The sequence below is a fragment of the Canis lupus genome, chromosome 18 (genome assembly GCF_003254725.2).
Source record: "Canis lupus dingo isolate Sandy chromosome 18, ASM325472v2, whole genome shotgun sequence".
In the NCBI taxonomy this organism is placed as follows: Eukaryota; Metazoa; Chordata; class Mammalia; order Carnivora; family Canidae; genus Canis; species Canis lupus.
The window spans coordinates 47,440,662-47,462,804 of NC_064260.1; the positions used below are offsets into that span (position 1 = coordinate 47,440,662).

The 22,143-nt window shown below is 53.3% G+C and overlaps 1 protein-coding gene across 3 annotated transcripts in view; it reads left to right on the forward strand.

Moving 5' to 3' along the window:
- SHANK2 (SH3 and multiple ankyrin repeat domains 2) overlaps positions 1–22,143 on the forward strand; it is a 480,960-nt gene that overhangs the window by 93,133 nt on the left and 365,684 nt on the right. For all 3 annotated transcript variants that reach the window (XM_025451799.3, XM_035701273.2, XM_049096284.1), the window contains exons 8-9: positions 3,377–3,493; positions 13,570–13,647. In XM_025451799.3, the coding sequence (XP_025307584.1) occupies positions 3,377–3,493; positions 13,570–13,647 (195 nt within the window). The remainder of the gene's footprint in view (positions 1–3,376; positions 3,494–13,569; positions 13,648–22,143) is intronic.

Sequence of the window (22,143 nt, forward strand, 5' to 3'; positions counted from 1 at the left end):
GCGTGTGTTTGGGGGAAGAGCATGTGTCTGTCCTGCTGGGCACCTCACTTCCTGACCAAAAATGGGCTGAACGGATGGGAGTATTGTTTTCTAACCGTTTGGTGGTGACGTCTCCTGCTCACGTTATAGGCACGTGCTACAGATAGGAGGAATGCCTACGTGTGGTGTGGGTTTAAATAAATTTGTTGGTGGCACAGAACCAAACGGAAGCATTTGCTGCTCGTCTGCAATGCAATGAACTCTGCTGCGTTCCAAGTGCATTGCACAACTCAGACTGGGGAGCGGGGTGGGGTGGGGTCTGCGCCTCTGCATCTGCTGTTGCCCTTGGGGTGGTGGATGTGTCACAGCAGGTGTCCAGCAGATGGCAGTAAAGCGCTTGAAGGAAGGAGCGCCCTGTTTCTTAACTTCCACCAAATTCTGTGGTTGGCTACTGATGGGGCAGGTGTTTGGTGTAGCTGGGATGAGCCCCAGGTCTTTTTTTTTTTTTTTTAAAGATTTTATTTATCCATTCCTGAGAGAGAGAGAGGCAGGCAGAGACACAGGCAGAGGGAGAAGCAGGCTCCATGCAGGGAGCCTGACGTGGGACTCGATCCCAGGACCCCAGGATTGCACCCTGAGCCAAAGGCAGACGCTCAACAGCTGAGCCACCCAGGTGTCCCTGGCACCCTTGGAAGCCATCTCTTGAAGCCAGAGGCCACAACACTCTTTTCAAAGAAAAGGGGTGGTGAGGGGAAGAGTTAGCATAGCTTTATCTTGGGGCTGCATGAATTTCTTGCTTTGATGAGCTTTGAGGTACTTCTGTCAAACAAGTGCCTGTTTCTTTTTCTAAATTGTAAAGGATTATATCAGTTTCAAACTCAGGAAAGAGGTGCTAGAGTTCTAGAGAACCCCACGTACCTTCACGCAGAGACCGTGTTTGAGTTTTGCCGGTCATCCCAATAACGTCCCTGATCCTGAAAGGATCCCGTCGGGGACCCCGCATGGAAGCCTTCCTTCTGGGACCCCTGCGAAGACTGTAGGGCAGTCAGTTTGGAGATTGCCTCCCAACTTGGGCTGAGTTCCTGTTTCTTCACGATGAGGTCCAGGGAGTGCATTTTGGCAGGAACGTCATGGGAGTGATATCATGTTCCTGGCATTCATCCTGCTGGCGGGGATGACGGGAGGCACGTGGTGAACGTGGTGGTGACGGGAGGCACGTGGTGAACGACAGTGGTGACCACTGTCCGTTACCGGCGACGTCCAATCTGACCGCCCTCCCAGGTGGAGTTTGCCAGTTTTCTCTCTTTCCTTCTGTAATCTAGGATTTTGTGGGGCCTGTGAGACTATGTAGGGTCCCCTTCCGCCTCCCCCATTCATGAATAGTCTTAGCATCCTTTGGTATTTCGCTGTCACGGCCACTAAAGGGGGTTTCCCCCACTCATCCTCTGGGGAGAGCCAATGAGCCCGGGCTCCTTGGATTTAAAGAACAGAAATCTCAGCTCAAACTGGTATAAGGAAAAATCGAAGTTCTGCTCAAGCTTTATATCCTGAGAAGTGCATGCGTGGCTGGAGCTCGGAGGGCTCTGTCACGGGCTGTGTGTCTGTCCTTGGCTTCACGTCTGGCCTTCCTTCTCCCTTTCTCTCCCTTGTACCCCTGTTTCTTTGCTGGGGGCCCCAGCAGCTCTGGGGTCCTGCAGGTTTTCTGCTGGCCTTCCTAGAAGAATGGGAGCTTCCTAGGAATTCTGACCCATGTTCCAGCTTTGGGTCCTCACAGGAACCCTGTGCGCCCCCAGCCCATTGTCCCAATAATATCCCTTATACTGACAGGATCCCTGGTGCTGGTTGTCCAGGCCCATGGGCCGTGCCTGTGGCAGCAGTGGGGCGGGGCAGGCCCCCCAACCTCTGATAGTGGGGCTGTGGGCCCCCCCAAGAAGTGCAGGTGCTGTTGCCACAGGAGGGGAGGGCAGGCAGGTCGAAGCAGCGGTATCCAGGGAACCACCTGCTTCATGAACACTGGTGAGCTCGCTCCACGGGAGGCGTAGTGTCATAAGTGGATGTTTCTCGGGTTTTCTCTTTAACTTCATCCCAGTAAGATTTCCAGCATCTTTTCCGTCACCTTTCCTCACCGCTACTTGGCGAGGTGTTGCTCTTTCCCGCCGACCCTGCACGGTACAGACCTCGCAGTCTGCCCCAGTTATCCGGGATGTGCAGTGGTGAGAGCTGCCCACCCCACCCCGCCAGGCCTGTTTCCTTCCTGCCCTTCCTGCCGTGTGCCTCAGTGGCCACAGTTGGCCTGGGAAGTGTAGGTCATACACTGCTCCCTGGCCTTCTCGTCTCCCATCCACGTTGTCACTGCTCACAGGGACAGTGGCTCTCCCAGTGGTGCTGGATGCTTCAGTGCTGCTCATCGCTGGCCACATGCTGGCCTTTCTTGAGGTGCTGGGAAGTAGAGTGGATGGGGCGGGGGGCTGCTTGGAACTGACTTCCCGCCCCGGGTCATGGGCTGCCCTGGTATCATGCAGCATGCCCTGAACCCCCTGCCCGAGCGGTCACAGCTCAGGGCCTCCTGGTGCCCCGTGAGCTGCGATGGGCGGGGGCTTGCCTGGTACTGAGCATTGTGGGGGCCCTTTGGGGTCCCTTGTCCTATGCGATTCTCATAGGAACATTCTTGTAAGAATGTAGGGTTTATGTCTCCACGTGATGACATAGACTCATGGGGAAAAGTTCTAGAAAATGGAAAGTCCATGACTTTGGGTGCAGATCTGTTTGATCCCAGAGCTGTGTTGGTTCATGGAGAACACATGTCACCCCCTTGCAGGGCTCTGGGAGAGAGATAATTCACTATTGGGCTGCCTGCCCCCTCCTCCTGAATGTTCCATGGGGTGGGATTACATTTGGAGCAGTAGTGGGGCTGCCTGTTGCCTGGAGGCCGGCATGAGCTCCCTCCCTGGACACAGCAGTGCCCCTCTGACTATTTCAATGCCCCCTCTCTGGGTGAGGTAGATGGGATGAGCAGGGCCACGGATGGAGCATCCTGGTTTGGATTTTGTGGGGCTGGCCACCAAGGCAGGGAAAGACCCCCCGAGTGTCTGGGCTTCATGTCCCCAGGTCCGAGTGAAAAGAGCATTAGGGATCCTTGCAGACCTGCTGCCAGAAGCCCAGCATAAGTCCTCGGTCCTGTGATGAGCTCCCCCACCCTGATCCCCAGCCAGGGGTCTGGTGGACGCCCCCCACGAGGTTCAGGACACTGGGTGTCCCCGTGTTTGGGACACTGGTCCAAAATGGTGGGTGGGCTGTGTTTGGCCACCCTGGGGATTTGGGGGATGTGGCCAAGCATGTATCAGACCTCAGAGATGCGAGTGTATTGTTCCGACTGACAGATGGACTCTTGTTTCAGGCCTGCAGGTATGGCCACGTGCAGCACCTGGAGCACCTGCTGTTCTACGGGGCGGACATGGCGGCCCAGAACGCCTCGGGAAACACGGCCCTGCACATCTGTGCCCTCTACAACCAGGTCAGTGGGGGCTCACGCGTGGGCACACTCTCCCCCATACACCCTGCACGGCCGCATGCTGGGTGCCCTGCAGGGTGATGTCCGGGTCAGCATAGGTGCCAGAACCCAGCCCCACAGATGGGGATCAACTAACAGTTACTTTTACCATCCTGGGGGCTGGAGGTCCCAGATCAGGGTGCCGGCAGATTCTGTTCCTACCGAGAGCTCTTTCTTGGGTGCAGACGGCCACCATCTATCTGTGTCCTCATATGCTGGGGAGAGAACAGGAGCTACTCTGGTGTCTCTTCGGACAGGGGCTATCTGGTCAGGTCAGGACCTCCCCGAACCCGCCACACCTCCCCAACACCCATTTCCCAAATCCCTCGCATTGGGGTTATGGCTTCATGGAGGAATTGCGGGGGACACCACCAGCCCCTACAGGTGCTGTGTTCACCGGCTGCCATGAGAGTTGGTTACCCTGTTATAGCAAAGAGGAAGCCGAGTTGTGGGGAAGAGGAGGGAGTGGTCACAGAGCCAGAGCTGGGCTTGAAGCACAGGTCTGCTCCCCCCCAGAGGCCATGCCCCCACACTGTCCTCTTTCCAAAAGAGACCTGGGGAGCTGGGGATCCTTAGTTTCCATCCTCCCTGGCTGAAGGTGTAAAGTCTGCCCGTACCTCCCCCCAACTCCCACCCAGGGTGGGTGTCTGCTGGGATATGCAGAGGTGAGGAGCTGTGCACCGGGGAAGGTGTGGCTGATAGAGCTCCCAAGATAGTTGTGGAGCCCGCCAGACCTCCCCGGGACCCCCATACAGCAAAGTGAATTACCACCCTTGCGTGTACAACACGCTCCTGATGCGCTTTTTCTTTTTAACTGTGGTAAGAGGTACATGATGAAAGCATCGGCGATTTTAACCACTTGTAAATATGTCGTCTGGTGGTATGAAGCGCATTCATGTTGGTGTGCAACCATCAGCACTGTCCATCTCTAGGACTTTCCATCTTTTCCATGGAAACTCTGGCCCCTGGCACCCACCCTCTACCTTCTGTCTCGGTGACTCTGACTCCCCTGGGGACTGCGTATGAATGGAATCCTGCAGCATTTGTCCTCTGATGCTGGTGTATTTCACTGAGCGTCGTGTTCCCAGGGTTCATCCGTGTGTCACAGGTGTCAGAATGTCCTTTTTTATGGCTCAGTAATATTTCATTATGTGGATGGACCACATTTGGTTTATCCTCTCATCCCTTGATGAGCTCTCGGGTTGCTTCCACCTCTCGGCTGTTGTGAATGATGCTGCCGTGAATGTGGCTTTCATTCTTATGGGGGCTGTACCTGTAAGTGGATCCCTCATGTGAACAAAAAAAAACACCTATTCTTCTGTAGTTCGAAAACCAAGAGAAGCTGGAGATGAGCTTGTTCAGTGCCCTGAGGGGTGGGACACGACCCCCGCCCTCCAGGCACGTGAATCTTGAATGGCTCAGAGCAGCGCCCTATACCATGTGAGCACCTTGCTGATCCCACCCAGAGACACGGCAGTGGGCAGAAGACGGTGGGAAGGCGCCCAGGCTCCCAGGAAGCTAAGGGTTGCAGCCACTGCTTCAGGGACATGCACGGGACCAGGGGTGGGGTGGGGGTGAGGGTCAGTGTCCTTGAGGCTCAAGATCAGGATAACTCCTGAGCGCCTAGTATAGAAAGTGTTCTCTGCTCCAACTTTCTTTCTTTCCTGTCTCTCTGATGTTGAGGAGCTGTGAGTCTGATGGGTGGTGTGGCCTGGACACTAGAATGAGCAGCTGAGCAGAATGTGGGGGTGCTCCACCAGCTGGAGGAGCAGAGGGGAGATCTTCTGGGGGCCCCCAGGCAGTGTGTACTTTGCTCATCTTCTCTGTCATCAACCTCACAGAACAAAGTACCAACGCTACCTTTTTGGGTAAAATCTTCACCTACGTCCTTTCCCTGTCTCCTCCCAGACCAGATCCCTCCAGCCACTTTACTTCCAACTGTGAAACCCTCCTAGATTCTCTGCCCTGGAAAGCCCCTATGCATCCTTCTAGACCCAACTCAGATATCCCACCCTTAGCCGAGCCTTCTCCTAATGAGCCCCCAAGAGCATTCGTTGTATTATCTGCCCTGCAGCCCTTTGCAAGAGAACCAGAAGGAGCTGCCCCGGCCCAGGCTGTTATTCTGCCTTGCCTGTTTTCCCCACTGACACCTCGTCCCCCTCAGACCCACCTTCTCAGAAGCATAAATTGCCACCTTTCTGGGTCTCTCCTGTGTCTGGGACGCAGAGCAGCTCAGCAAGAGGGAGTTGGGGTAGCGTTTCAGCTGGGCTTCAAGGAGCACTTTGCAGAGCTGCCGGCTTCCTCCTTCATGGAAACATATCGGTGGGATTTGCGTGCAGCTGGGGTAGTAGGGGCTACACAGCGTTGGGATGTCGGGATGGCTTTGTGAGCATGGAGATTCCTAGCTGGGCCACGTTAGGAAAACACACATTGTGAGGCTTGGCTTTGGCTGGTAAAACATCTGTGCCGACATGTGCGTCTTAATTGCTGCCTTAGAGGGAAAAAATGTTCCTTAATATTCCCCAGTAGATTTCAAGCATAATTTATCATGAATGAAAAAAAGAAAAACAGGAAATTTTTTTTCTGTCACTTGAAATAATTGTGGACAAGATGGTCTTTGAAAGCGTTGGTGGTATTTTATTAGGTAAGGTTCAAACATTGTGGTGATCTGTGTTCTGACTTGTTGATGGGCTGGGTGAATGGCATTGCTCTACAGGCCCCACGGGTGTCCCTGCCCCTCGGCCGATGGCTTCAGGGAGACTCTCCCCCATGTAGCTTAGGAGTGTTTTTCTCTTAGGTATTTTCTTTTAGGAGGTAACATTTCCTGTAAAGGGCTGCTGAGTAAATATTTTTGGCTTTGTGGGCCACAGGGACTTTGTCTCGGTCCTCTACTCTGCCATTGCAGTGTGAGCTCAGCCACAGACAACGCAGAGGTGACAATGTGGCTGTGTGCCAATCAAACTTTATTTGTAAAACAGGCAGTAAGCTGAGTTGGGCTGTGGGCCATCGTTTGCTAAGCCTGGGTGGGGAAGACGGCATCTGCACCCTCCCCAGACACCTGTGTGGATGGACTTCCTGCTCCAGGGCTGAACGACTTCCTCCCAATGTGCCAGGGAGCCTGGGTGTGAGAGCTGTCTCCTCTCCAGGGTCCTGGGGTCAGCCTGCTGCTGCTCTGGGCTGTGTGATCCTCCTCTGCAGCATGGGTAGAGATGCTGAGGTGCATTGAACCCCTTGTCTTGAGTTACCTCCCAGAGGCTATTGTGGAGGGTCACAGGTTTGGAGCCCGGTGGCTCCACAGCCCCCGGACATTGAGTCCAGTTGGGAAGTCAGTGAGTGCTCTGGGCTCAAGCCTCAAGAATCCTTCACACCCTTCTGGGATGTTAGCATGGTCTTTAATCTCCTTTAGTCCCTCCGCTAACCATTAGAGTGTCTCACAAATGCAGCAGGAAGTGGTCCAAACTGGATCTCAGTGTGATTCAGAGAGGCACAGCTCCATCTGCATGTCTGCCAGGAATCTGTAATGTGAGCTGCCAGGAGCAGTGGAGGCTCCTAGCCATCGTCCGATGCGCACCGCACGCTGAACCTGGCCAGAGCCCTGCCCTCCCGTGTCACCAGTGTCTTGAGCTCCTCCTTTCTACATGTGTGTCCTTCACATGGTGGCATCAGGCCAGGCTCAGTACAGACAAAGGGGAATCACTTTGCAACCTTAAGCAGTAAGGGGTGTCAGAGGGCACACATACAGAGCAGTCGGGGAAATAATGCTGAGAAATAGACTGTTCCAGGGGTGAGGCACAGTGTGGTAACATTAGAATAGGGTTCAGGGAGAGGAATTAAGAAGCAGCCACAGTGAAGTGGAGTTGCAGTGCAAGGAGACATGGCAGTCTGGGCTCCGTGTGGCCTAGACCATGACCTTGCTGTGTTGTCTGGGGCAAACTCATGTCTCTCTTGGGCAATGAATTCTCATAATGTAATGTGGGAATAATTCTACCTAACTGTCAGGGTTGCTAAGAGGCTTAAAATAGAAAACAAACATATGGTATGTCTGCCACATAGTGGATGCTTGGTAAATGGTAGCTGTAATGGTGGTGATGGTGATGATGGTGGTGATGGTGATGATGGTGATGATGGTGATGATGGTGGTGATGGTGATGATGGTGACGATGGTGGTGATGGTGATGGTGTTGATGGAGGTGACGATAATGGTGATGGTGATGTTGTTGGTGGTGATGGTGATAACGGTGGTAATGGTGATGATGGTGACAGTGGTGATGGTGATGATGATGATGGTGGTCATGATGGTGTTGATGGTGGTCGTGATGGTGGTGGTGATGGTGGTGATGATAATGGTGATGGTGGTGATGATGGTGGTGATGGTGATGATGGTGATGGTGATGATGATGACAATGGTGATGGTGATGGTGGTGTTGGCGCTGACAGTCCTGCTGCTGCTGCTAATTCTCTTGCCAAGCCTCTCCTTATTAAATCTATAAGCGTCCAGGTTTATGGATTTGATGTGTGTGTTTTATCAATTTTAGGCAGGCCTCATCTGCACACTTCTAATAAAACACACTGATCAGAATATTCTCTTCTCTTATGAAATCAGCTAATTAGGGCTTTGATTGTAAGCAGCAAATTGTGTCTAATCTGCCAAGTCCCTCAGCCTCTTGCTGGCTTTTCTGGAGACCCAGAGGGAGGGTGTTTGTTTTCCTGGCTTGGATAATGAAATAAGGGAGGGAGTCTTAAATATCGAAGGTGACTGGGCCAGACCAATTTGTGTGGAGCATGAGAGGTAAACCCTGCCTCTGCTTCCAGCGAGAGCCAAGTGAGGAGAGACGGGCCGCATCTCTTTGACCCTTCTGGTGGCAGTGGAGCACCTGTCAGCCTGGTGGCTGCCTCCTCAGGGCCATCGCGGGGGTGGTCACCCTCGGGGACCCCAGGGGTGGGGTGCATGTTGCTGCAGGATGGTGTCCACATCGTCTTTCCCTTTATATCCCCCAGTGAGCCCTCGGTGGCTGCTGTTGGTTGACATCCTCTCATCCGGGACAGGAGATGGAGGCTCGGCCCGCAGCAGCTCGGCCAGTAAGCGGCAAAGCAGGGCTTCCAAACCCCAGTGTATTTCTTCGCCCTGAGGTTATGGGGATGCATTCCTGTGACCCTTGCCTGGGTTGGGGATGGGGCTCCCAAGGGCACAGGCACGGTCCACTGCCTTGTGGAAACCGCGTAGGTGGCTCCTCCCCACTGTGTAAATAGCCCCTTCCCTCCGCGGCTTCCTGCGGTCCAGGCTGCCCTCCTGCTCCGCAGCCCCTAACATCCCGGGCACCCTCAGCTCCCTGCGGCCCCTCCCACCCTCGCCCAGGCCGCTGGCATCCTCCCCCAGATGGCCACCCCTGCCCCCGACTGGCCGTCCCTCCGGGCTTGCATCTCTCTGATGCACTTTCTGCAGACACCAGGGTGACGTGGCCCCACCCAGACGAGCTGGTGTCCCGGGAACGGGAGCGCCCCCTGACACCACCCCGAAGGCCCCTGCTCCTGGGCGCTCGTCTCCTGCCGCCTCACTCCAGCTGCCTGCGGCCCAGAGCAGGGCCTTTGCACTTGCTGCTCCCTCTGCTGGGAACACTTCCCTGATTGTTACCCGGCTCTTCCCTTGTCTCGGGCTAGCTTAGGGACCCACTCCTGCGAGGGGGGGCCTCCCTGACCACCTGCCCTCACTGACTCCATCACATGTTTGCTTGGTGCAGTGTCTGCTGGGGGCCGGAGCCGTACCTGGCCTGGCTGGCAGTGTCTACTGGTTGCGTGCATGAGTGAATGTGCTTTCTGGGTCTGTTTCTTCTTCATGTTGTTTTCACAAAATGAACATGGTGGCGTCTGGGCTCCTGCAGGAGGTGGTGGCCCAGAGGGGTGGCCCGCCTGGCTGGGGACAGGCAAGCCTGGAGATCCTCGCGGAGGGGAGGAGGCTGGGGTGGTTTTGTTCAGTGTCTATGGAAAGCCTTGCCAAGAAGATAATCGGCAGTGGAAACAATATTCTTCCCAATGCTTTGGCTCTCAAAGAAAAAAAATGTAGACTGCTTCTCCGTCTATACACGATTGACTTGTGTAAGGGGATGGAGATGCACCTCGGCAGATCCCATAAGAGGTTCCTCAGGGGGTACCTCAGCTGCCGAGCGGGGTTGGGGGGACAGCCAGCGCCCCCAGAGCCACTCCACTGGGTCACAGCTTGCTCTTTTGCTCCCTTTCTGAAGCCGCGGCCTTTCATTTAAGCTTTCTGGGCCTCCGCTGCCTCGTCTGTGAAACGGGCCTCCTGTCGGCCCCTCGCAAGGATGCTGGATGACAGAGCACACAGGCGTGCACTCAAGCCACATGCGTGGACACAGTACACATGCCTGCATACATGTGCGCCCACACACGCCTGCATAGACGTGCATGCACACACATCCAGCACAAACGTGCACCCATACACACCTGCATACATGCCTGTGTAGATGTGTTTACACACATGCCTGCATACATGTGCGCCCAGACGTGCATGCACACACATGCCAGCACAAACATCTGCACCCACACACACCTGCACACATGCCCATGTAGATGTGTATATGCACATATGCCACACACATGTGCATGCACACGTGCCCACCCTCTGTGCATACTCAAAGCCTGCCCACCTGTGCACCCATGCACACCTCCCACACGTCCATGTAGGGTTGTGCACACATCCCAACACTTCTGCACGCACATGTACATACATATGCTCACAGGCATGTGTGTGTGTACATGTGTGCACGCACACACACAGTGTAATTCTTACAAAGCCAAACAAACCATTTGCCCTTTAATTTTGAGGTATCTCTGGGATGTGAGCTCACACAGAAGTCTGGTAAATATGAGAGTGATGGGCTGTGTGTCAGGTTGATTAATACTGACTCACAGTCTTCCTTGGTGGGAGGGGTCCCTGGCTGGGCCCCACGTGGGAGGGCGTGAAAGGCAGTGCCTGGTGAGGATTTATTCTCAGTGTTTATGATGGGACTTCTCAGTGAGCATCCTTGTTGGGCACCCTGGGGCATTTGTGAGGGATTGCAGACTCGGGGGTCCTGCCGGGCTCTGGAGGCCTGGTCACTCCAGCTCGGAACCGTCGGCCACTGGGCCTCCCAGGCTGCTCACTCGCCCCCTTGAGCTGGGCCAGGGCACACGGGGGCCCTGTGCAGACATGGTTCAGATGAGACCCCTGGGTCACCCGATCCCCCACCCCCCCGCCCCCAATGTCGTAGCCTCCTGTTCTCCTGTCCCAGCTCCTTTCTCAGCTTCAGTCTCTTCAAATACCCTCTCCTCTCTCTCAGCACAGACATTTTGCTCACTCTGGCATGCTGATGCTCTTGTAGAAGTGATTTAACTGATTTCCTTTGGGTTGTAAGCAGGAGGACCCAACTAGGGGAACTTGGGGAGAGGTGGGTGCCGGGTAGCGCTGGCAGCCCTGGCAGGAGCAGCCCGGGAGCTGGGGATAAAACTTCATGTACAAAGCCAGCTGGCCAGGATTTGGCCTCCAGGGTGCAGTTTGAGGTTCTGGAATGAAATGGCAAGAGCCCGGCAGGGCTATGACCTATGTCTGTCCTGGGCTTGTGACCTCAGGCAGGGTGTCCCGAGCTTGTCACCACCTGAGCTAATGCCGGCTCTCTTTTTTTTTTTTCTTTTAACCCTGGATGAAATCGCATCCCACCTATGAAAGATTTTGTTTCCTGAACACAGATACATCTTTTCCAGTTTTCTTAAGCTTTTTCAGTTCTTCAAAGCATTACACGAGCACCTGCCGGGGGATAAAATGCAAATAGTGTGGCAGAGTGTGCACGCTGCACACAGGCGCTCAACACAGAGCTGCTGATGTCAGCCCCAAGGTGCCCCCGGGACCCCAGCAGCCTGAGGCCGAGAAGCCGGGAAGCCCTTCCCTGCAGACCTCAGGTGCACCCTCCCTGCTAAAGGAGTGGCCTGCGCACTCCACTGCTCCCTCGGCCTGGAGCATGGAACAGGGGTCCCTATGCCCTCGTGTCTGCTCCGTTCACAGGTGGCCTCCTCCTGACGTCCACAGTGGAGGCTCCGGGGCCCGTGGCTAGGTCATGGAGTGGGCGGAGCCCCAGCTGGCTCCCCAGAGCTCGGGCTGCTCCTCCAGACCCAGCCGTGCTCTTGGCTTGGTGTCAGAGCCCTGGAATGAGATCCTTCCCCCTGTGGAGCCCTGTCTCTCTGTGTCTCTCTGTGTCTGTCTCTCTCTGTCTCTGTGTCTATATCTGTCTCTCTGCCTCAGTCTCTATCCTCTTCTCTCTGTTTCTGTTTCTGTGTCTCTCCATCTCTGTCTCTCAGTCTCCGTGTCTCTGTCTCTCCGCCTCTATTTCTCTCTCTCTGTCCCTCTGTCTCTCTCTATCTCTGTTTCTCTGTCTCTTTCTCTGCCTCTGTTTGTTTCTCTATCTCTGTCTCTGTGTCTGTGTTTTCCATCTCTGTCTTTCTCTCTATCTGTCTCTGTGTGTCTATCTCTATGACTCTTTCTCCATCTCAGTCTCTGTCCCTTGTTCTCATGTCCCACTGTTCTAATTCAGGACCTTGATGGAGGCAGAGTTCATACACCATACATTCCCTAGGATGCGGGATTTCCATTTGAAATAGAGGATTCTGTGGATTTCCACCCACCTCTGGTCCTGCAGGCATCAGCACTCAGTACTAGGACCCTCAGTCACCCCACACAGAGCCCCGTGGAGCCCCTCCAGCCCCAGGCAGAGGGCCCCATTCTGTCTGTGGGTTCCAGCTTCATCTCTACTCTCCTGTTCTCGAGGGCCCGTGACCCCACAGGTTGTGCCCAGCTTTCTCTGGGTCATGGTCCCCTTCCAGTCTGGGGCAGGGGCACTGCGAGTGGTCAGGTATAGCTGCATCTGGGGTGGTCACACCTGCTGGGTCTGCTCCGGGCTCCGCGGGGAGAGCTGGAGATGCCGACGAACACTGCACCTGTTGCCGCCACCCCCCATGCCACCGGTGGGCCCCCTGCTGCAGGGTGCACGGACACTGGTGTGCAAATAGCAGGTGCTCACTACATGGACAGAGGCAGTCTGAATTTCACTGTAAAAATACAGAAAAAATGAATACTGTCTTTAAAAAGCATAAAAAAAACCCCAGAAGTATAAGAAATAATGACCAATGCTGTCCTCACATTGAGTCCCTAACACTTTCCCCTTTGCAGGAAAGCATATTCGGGTCACTGGTACGCTCACTCCCAGACATGCTCTTTTCTTTTCTACAATGTAGAGGCTTTTAAAACAAAAGAAATTAAGCTTTATTATAGTTCTGGGACTTGCATTTTCTACTTGGAAGTTCTTAGGTGTATTTCTCCATTGGTTCTGTGGGTCTACCTTGTTTTTTCCTACAACTTTCTAGGCGAAGAATATTCTAGAATACATTCTCACTGTCCCTCATTTTATTTATTTTTTAAAGATATTTATTTATTTATTTATTTATTTATTTATTTATTTGAGAGAGAGAGAGAGAGAGAGAGAGAGAAGCAGACTCCCCACTGAGCAGGAAGCCCAACGCAGGTCTTGATCCCAGGACCCTGGGATCATGACCTGAGCCAAAGGCAGATGCTTTACTGACTAAACCGTCTAGGCGCCTCCGTCTCTTATTTTAGAACATTTAAGGTATCTTCACATTTTCTCTTTCTTTTTGGGTTTTTGTTACGGTATTTTTCCTATTATGTATGTTATGCACACATGTGAGACGCCTTGCAGAACGCATTCTTAAAAAGTACAGTTGTCTGGCCCCCGGGTGCACATACTAAATATTTATAATGATTCTGACAAGTCATCCAAGGTGTTTGCAGAAGTTAAGCCTCACCTGATAGGGGGCAGGCTGTTCCCCGTCACCCTCGCCACCCTGATGCCCAGAGTGGCCCCCTGGGAACCTCACATGTGCACATCCCCAATTTCCCGTGAGCTTAGCCTCTGAGCAGGTCCTTTGGAGCACGTGTGTGCCACCAAGCCACAAACAGGCTTCTCTTTGTCCACCTGCAGGACAGCTGTGCCAGGGTGCTGCTTTTCCGAGGCGGGAATAAGGAGCAGAAGAACTACCACAGCCAGACTCCATTCCAGGTAAGAAGAGTTCTCAGAGCGCACGCTTGCGGGAGGCCACGTGGGTTTCCGCACAGACCCATGTGTTCCACACGAGGTGGGGGACGTTGCACGCCCGTGGCCCCATCCATCCCTTCGCGCTGGGGCTGTGGTCACGTTCGTTTGCTGTTTGCTGACCTTCTTTCTGGGGCCTGAACAACACGAACCCTGCCGTGATTCATCCTTACAGGGTGTTGCAGGAGGCAGCTCCAGAAAGTCCTTTCCGTCTCTGTCTTGCGGAGGTGGCCTGTCATCATCTGGCATCCCTCTGGGGCTTGCTGTCCCCTAGTGGAGGGCAGTAACCTGGCCTGGCGTCGGCTGTGGTGCTCCACATGGAGGGCAAAGCTGCTGGCCTAATTATGTTTAAACTGTGGTAGAGTATGTATCACACAATGTGGACCGTTTTGACCGCTTCCAAGGGTGCATTTCAGTGGCCATAGAACGTTCCCGATGTTGGGCAAGCATCAGTACTGTGTGCATTTCATCACCCCCAAACAAAACCCCGTGCCCCCACACTCATCCGCAGTCCCTCCCTACTATCTCTCCCCATTCCCAGGCCCCCTGGAACCACTAATCTATTTTATGTCCGTGGCTTTGCCTGTTCCAGACATTTCATAGAAGAGGAACCACACAATAGTGACCTTCTCTGTCTGGCTTCTCGCAGCAGACTGGTGTCAAGGGTCAACAGGGGGTGGCACATGCCGGTCGAGGCGAGGCTCCGTGTGAATCCTATTGTGTGGAGATGGGGCTCATTTGATTTCAATGCAGCTGACCATGTCGTTTCGGGTGGAAACAAATTCTTTTTTTGGCTAACACTTTAAGTTGTGGCAATGCTTTTTGACCCTAAACACTGTCAGGTATCTCCAGTTGATTGAAAATCTAAGCGACTGTCATTTATATTTGGAAGTAATTTTTACATCTTACTGAGCCAAGAGAGGCCTTTAATTTAGAACTGCTGCGCACGGATGGTTTTACTAATATTCCTCTTAGGCATTACTAATAAGTACAGGTTTGATGTCTTGAAAATGAGCCAGTTTAATCTAAACACTGAGCTGTATGTCTAATAACCACCATTAAAAGTTCACTTATTTCGTTCATAGTGGTGGGCCTGGATTGTGGTTTCGCATCTCATGGCTTTCAGGCGTTTAGAGCAAAATGGACATGGATGTGACTTTCTGGTTTGCTAATGGGTCTGTAAAGACTGTAGTTAATATCTGGGGAGACGTCCTCATGCCAGTGATGATTAGGGGGAGCTCTGGCACCTTCCATTCCTTGGTGGCCACTTCTGCCCCTTTAGGCTCTGCTGTGGCTCGGTGTTTGTCTTGGTTTAAAGATTTTTTTTTTGTCATTAAATAATACATTTCTTTGTTCCTTTTATTCTTTTTAAGTCAAAGCATTGTTTAAATTGCTTGAAAATGACAGCGAATGCCCTTTGATTCATGGTAAGCCCCTGGATATAAAAGAGCAATGTCTGACTCTTCAGGGCAGCAGCTTGTAACTGGTGTTACAGGGAAGTAGCCGTGCACAGCATCCAGGACAGAAGGCATGGAGGTGGCCTCCCTGCCTGTCCCCACTGCTAACCCATCCCCACAGGCAGCACTCCCCTGGCATGGGGCGCTCCTTCTACGGGAGTCCTGGCAGGATGCTTCATACACACTCCTGGCAGAGGTGCCGTACCAGCTCAAATGCAAGGCCATCTGTCTCTATTTTGATGATCAATCAAGTGCCCACATGGTTCTGGAAGACAGCTATGCAGAATGCAGTTGAATGACAGGACTGTGCACCCTGTGAATGTTGCTCATGTAACCGGCGGAATCAGAGGCTGGGGTGCCTGCCCCGCATGCCCTGATGGGCTCCACTGCTTTTCAGAGCTGGTTTCCCTCCCTCGTGTCTCCCGCCTCCTCATGCTGTGGTGAAATGGAGATGTGAGTCAGCCGGCGGATCCCCGCCTGCAAAGTGCCCGGCTCTCTTTCTCATTCACAGCGCCCGCCTCCCAGTTATGGAAGAGGAGTCCCTTTCTGTTGAGTGGGGCGGGTGGGGGGGGGGTGGCTTGCTGTGTTGTTTAAGCGGATCAGATGTGCTCCATGCAAAACGCTCATGATCCTCGGCTGCTGTTCTAAGAAATCTTGGACCGTTTCATGAGTTCATCTGGCCAAACATTTGCTTAATGATTTCATCCAAATGCTGAACCAGCAGCAACAGCAACACTTGAAGGCTTGGGAGAAAATGCAGATACACAGCCCCCACCCATCCTAACCCACTGTCAGGAGCTCAAGGGCAGGGCTTGGCGCTCTGGGTTCTGAGAAGCCCTCTTGAGATCCTGGTGCCTGCGTGGGTTTGAGAATCCCAAGAGAGATGATTCTTTAAGGAGAGGAAGGAAGAGGAGGAGGAGAAGCACTTACATTGTGACAGTGATGCTGATGGTGGGGATTGCCTCGGTCAGCTCGCACAGCCACAGCAGAACACCATGGGCTGAGCCATGTAAACAACAGACATTTATTTCTCAAAGTTTTGGAGGCTAGAAGTCTAAGGTCAGGGTACCAACAGATGTAGTTTCTGGTGAGGCCTCTCTTCCTGGCTGATAGATGGCAAACTACTCACTGGCCTTTCCTCTGTGCATACATGGAGAGAGGGGGCGGTTTCTGCTGTCTCATCCTCTCCTTGTAGAAACAACAGTTCCATCTGTTGGGGCCCCACTCTTATAACCACATTTAACCTTAATTATTCCCTAAAAGCCGTATCTCCAAATACCAACATATAAGCGGTTAATATTTCACCATTTGAATTTTGGGGGAACAAAATTCAACCTATAAAGTGATGATGGTGATAGTGATGAAGATGATGATGGTGATGATGATAGTGATGGTGATGATGGCAGTGGTGATGGTGATGATGGTGATGATGGTGATGATGATAATACTGATGATGGTGGCGATGATGAATCTTCTCTGTTGCACAGAATTTTTAAGCCCACAAACGCTCTTCTGAATGTTCTCATTTGATGTTCAAAACCCTATGAGGTCAGCATTTTTATTTCTAATTTATAGTCAAAGTGGAATTATGGAGAAATGGTTGTATGGGAATGCAAAATGAGTTAGTGGCCAAGTCTGTGATCTCCAGCCTCCTGACTTCCAGCCCCTCTGAGATCTGGAGTGAAGGAGACACTTCCCTTTGGCACGTAGCGTATCTTGCATCCTGGCATAGAGTGAACAACACCGGGTATCCTTTGCGCTTTGGATTGCTCAGCCCCAGGGAACAAAGAAAAAAATCAAATGGATCTTGATACTTTTTTTTTTCTTAAGGATTTTATTTATTCATGAGAGATAGAGAGAGGCAGAGACATAGGCAGAGGGAGAGACCCTGCTTTTCCCTGAGGGGAGCCTGATGTGGGACTCGATCCTGGAACCCCAGGATCACACCCTGAGCCAAAGGCAGATGCTCAACCACTGAGCCACCCAGGTGCCCCGTGTATCTTGATTCTGAAAACAAAATGGAAAGAAATCTGAAGACGTGGAAGGTCGATGTGAAGGAGTGCAGGCAGCCAGGGAGAGTAGAACAGCTGTGTGGCTACTTTGCTGTTGACCTTGGCTGGGCACTCGCACCCAGCTATCTAATCAAACCCCAGTGTGGGTGTTGCGGGGACGGTGTTGTGCAGATGTGTTAACATCTACAGCCAGTTGATAGAGTAAAGGAGATTGATCCTCTGTAATGTGAGTGGGCCACATCTAATCAGTGGGAAGCCTTTAAAGAAAAAAAAAAAAAAAAAAAGAAACGGTTTATCAGAGAAGACAAAATTCTACCTCAAGTCTGAAACAGAAAACCTGCCCGAGTTTCCACTTTGCTGGCCTGTCCTACAAATTGTGACTGGCCAGTCCTCACAATCGCACAAGCCAGTCCCTTAAAATAATCTCTTAATTGTGTGTACACATACAAATGCACATGCACACACATCTCCTTTTTGGTCTGTTCCCTGCAGACCTCAGGCTGACACAGGGAAGAACTGATGGCAGCTCCCTCCTGAAAGGGGCTCCCGTGGGGCTCTGTGGGCAGGGCTTCCCCAACCTGGCATGCGTATTTGGGGAGGCGGCCTTTCTCCCTATGTGTGTCATGGGTGCCTTGTCCCCAGGCTACATCCAGCCAAATGTAGAGAGAATGGAGGGGATAAGGAGTGGAGGGTCTGGAGGGTGAGGCCTTCTGAAGGTCTGGCATCCAGCTAAGGCAGGGTAGGTGGCAGAGACAGAGTGGGGGTCAGGAGTCCCCTGGTGAGGCTGGGGCGTGGTGGTGGGTGGGCTCCCTTTCAGGGGGTGCAGCTCTTTGCCCTGCCCACCTCAGAGCCTCCCTTCTGGGGCTCCTCCCACGGCCTCTGGACCCCACTCCCCCTCCCTAGTCACCACGCTGGACATTCCAGCAGGACGAAGGCCAAAGCAGAAAAGGAGGAATGAGTTTTAAACTGCTGGGTTGTGGCCGCCCCGCAGGTGGATGCCCGTAAGTCCCGTCTTGGGACGGTTCTCTGTGTCTTCAAGCTCTTTGCTCCATGAGTCACCCTACGGCTCCCAGCCTGTGTCCTTGCACATCCCCTGGGGGAGCACTCCGCTCAGGAAAGTGACCTTGTGTCTCCGCTGTTGCCCTTCAGACCCCGCTCCCGTGGACTTTGCATGGAGCTCCTGCCGAGCTCGCTCACTCAGCAGTGTAGACAGAAGGGTGGACACCTCCTTTCAGTTGTGCACAATTCACGATGGTGTGGTGAGCACTTTTCAGAAGACCATGTGCTCTCGGTGCTGATCATGCAGCCAGTGAGGCAGCCACTCTGGGCTGGTGGCCAGGCCAGCAGCAGAGGCAGGCTGACATTTTAGGACGTCTGGTCTAGTTTTGCACATTTTCCAGGAAACTGAGGAAATGCACTCGGTGGGCACCTCTGTTCCTTATTCCCTCCAAACCCAAACTATGTGCTGGAGCCTCAGGTCATTGAAATCCACGTGGGTTTTAGAGTAAGGTCAGTTTTGTTGCTCCGTGACCTCACACCGTGTGCTAGCATCGTGAGCACGGTCCCAGCGTCTCTCCCATTGTGCTTTTATTTTGTTTTATTTATTATTTATTTTTCCTGTTGTGCTGTCTTTTATGCTCCAGGTGGTAGGAGTGGACAGTGGGAAATTGCAAAGTTAGCAGAGGATGGCATCAAACACACATCGGAGGGGCCATGTGACCATGGAGGCAGCACTGAGGGCCCCCGGCCACAGCCCCGATACACCTGGGGTCCCCAGTACTGGAGGAACAGGAAGGACCCTCCCCCAGGCCTCTGGAGCCAGCGTGGCCCTGCCCACACCTGGATTTTAGACGTCTAGCCTCCAGATGGGGAGAGACTCAGCTCCAGTTGGTGTGAGCCACTCACCTCAGGACCCTCGTGCAGCCCCTTTCTACACCTTTGAAATGGGGATAATTATAGCAGTTACAGGGCACAGGATGGTGGGGAGCAGGGCTCCATGAGGCAGGTCTGATGGTGCTGTGGGTGCAGCCTGCTGTCACCAGAGGCCCCCTGTGCAGGATCAAGGTCAGGCTGGCCTTGGGAGCCTGGGGAGCAGGTCGTGGGGTTCTGAGGGTTCCCGGGAGACCTGCCCAGGGGATGCCTCCGGAGGCCTCCGGGGAGACAGGGGGCCCCACCTAGGGATGCTCGAGGCTCCCCTCTCATTCCTCACCCCCACCATGCGTGTTCTGGGAGAAGCACCAGGGAGACCCTCACAGGGGACGGAGGGTTTGTTGCTTTCATCTCAGCCCTGGCCACAGGAAGCAATGAACAACTTTTATTTCTGTCCAGTCAGCTCATATTTTTATTTCTCCACCCGTTCTCACTTACCCCACGGATGGGTTAAAGCTACTGTTTTCCTATTCACCATGTGCCATCCAGAGGGTGGATCTGACCCCAGAGCGTTTGACTGTGGCCTGCCCAGGGCTTTTAAAAAATTAAATGCTTTGCTAACATTTAAATATCCCGGAATTTCATTAAAAAATTCAGACTCCCAGCTTCCCTTAAAAATTAGGAAAGGCAGCCTTTGTGTGAGTTGGCATCTGATCAGGGCTGCGGGACCCTGCCCCTTGGGGAAGGTGGGTGTTTCCCAGCGGCTGCGGTCCCCACACCCCACTCTGCTCACCCCGGCCCACCTTGTGAACTCTATGGCCTGGCTGCCCCCTGCCCCCAATGCCCCGCAGCCTGTCACGCCTGCATTGGAGGAGCAGTTGGCCAAGCCGTTTATTCACACACACTTTCTCTTAGAGTCTGATCTGGGATTCAGACTCTGTTCCACAGAAACAAGGATATGGAAGTTGTATTTCCAGATTAGGGCCCAGAGACCTGGGTAAATGGAAACATTTGGGCTGAAACAGTGTGCGTGTCTGTGATGAGAATAACCGAGTTTCAAGTTCATTATTTCAAGCAGCACACACTGAGTTCCCAGTGAGAGCCACATGTCTTCTGGGTGCTGGGAAATACGTCACTGAGCAAAACACCCCTAGGCTGATGATTAACAAGGAAAGAGAAACATGTAACACGTCAGGGTTGGTACATGACGTGAAGGGTTGGTACATGACGTGAAGAACAGTGATGCGTGGACAGAAATGGGGGAGGGTCTTTCCAGCTGCCATGGTTCCCACACCCCTTTCCTGCTCACCCCATCCTACCTCGTCCCATGATGGGAACCTCACCTGGCCTCAGACCCTGAGCAGGGACCAGGGAAGAGGCAGGGAGGAAGTGGGCCATGCACACCTCTGGGGGGAGCCTTCCAGGGTCCAGAACCAGCACATGCAAAGGTCCTGGAGTCAGAGCGTGCCTGGTGTATTTGAGCAGCAGCAAGAAAGCCAGCAGGCCAGGAAGCAGGGATGGGCAGAGACCACCACCCACGCCAGGAAGTCAGGCTGAAGAGGAGCCACAGGCCATGCAAGGACTTCGGGTTTGACTGAGTCATATGCACAGGACCAACAGGGCAGAAGGAAACTCTAACATGCAAACTAACCCATCCAACCAACCACGGTCATGGTGCTGTGTAAAAATCAGATGTTGCCCTTCCGGGGGGTGAGCAACATGGATGAACCCTTGCGGGTATTATTAGTGAGGATTCTGGATTCAGCAAAATATTCTAGAGCTGCATTGACCAATATGGTGGCCACAGGGCGCATGTGGCTCCATAAATTTAATTACAATTAAATAAAATTTAAAGTTTGGTCTCTTGTACTCCAGGGGCTCAGCACCCATCGTGTTGGACTATGCTGTTCTGGAAGTGATGGGTGCTCCGCCCGGAAGGGCAGCGCTATTTCTTTATGTCCCTGCACCACAGGGCTGACCTTTACCCTTTAAATGACACCAGTGGGAGTGCAGGGGAGGGGTGCCCCGTGAACGGGAGCAGCTTGGGGTCAGGATGGAGAGTTTCCTGATTCATTGGTTAATTGAGCAAGATTGCAGAAGGGATTGTGATGTGGAGCAAGGCTGGGAAGGTCAGACTCCTGGAACCCCAAGGATGCCCCCGAGAGTACACTGCCGGCACCTGGCGGGAGGGGCAAGGCCGGGGTGGGACCCAGAGCAGTCTGTCTGCAGGCGCTGCTCTCCGTGAGCTGAGGAAGGCACGGTCACCCCCAGGCTGACATGGGTGAGGGTCAGGAAGGTACATGACCTCCTCCAGCCAGTTTGTAAACACAAAGGAGCAGTGGTCAGCAGACCTCAGGACTGGGAAGTAGAGAAGGAAGAGGTCGAGAGAATTAGGGAAACCAGAACCAGGTGGGCTCATGGCAACTGCCCTGACAGCATGAGTGAAACCCCCTGCCTGCCTTCAGGGGAAGGAGGGGGGCAACCAGATCACGTGTCAGGACCCCAGAAAGCCGGGGTCATGGAGGCCAGGCTCCCGTGTTGAGGATGCAGATGGGGCTGGAAGTTGGGAACACTGGTTAAATGCGCCATGACCTGCTGGGCCCGTATGACCCAACTTATGGAGACCTCGCTGACCTTACACCTCTGGAATCCCTCTCTTGGCTTGCTCGCTCTGCTCCAGATACCCACACCTCCTGCTTTTTCTTAAGCACACCAAACACATCCCTACCCCAGGGCCTTTGCACTTGTGGTCACCACTGGGAACAGAACCATTACCCAGAGTGTGCTGTGTTCCATCCCTCCTGGAAAGCACCATGCCTGCCCTCCTCCTGACAGAGCAGCCCATACCCAGAGCCTCCACTCTGTGTGCAGGTGCTTCAGGTGGAAAATAGGGCCAGCTCAGGGAAACCGCAACGTGAAAGGGAGACACTGAACCAGCGTTAATAGAGATGCTGGACAGGACCTGAGAATCTTAAAGCCCAGAAAGAAACTGAAAAAATACACCTAACATCCCCAGTGCAAGAAGGGAGGAGATGGCATGGGTGCCATGGGGTGTTCGAGGAGCTCTTGAAAGTTATTCATGACAGCAAACATTGCAAGGGAATTGGGATGTGAGAAAATTTAAG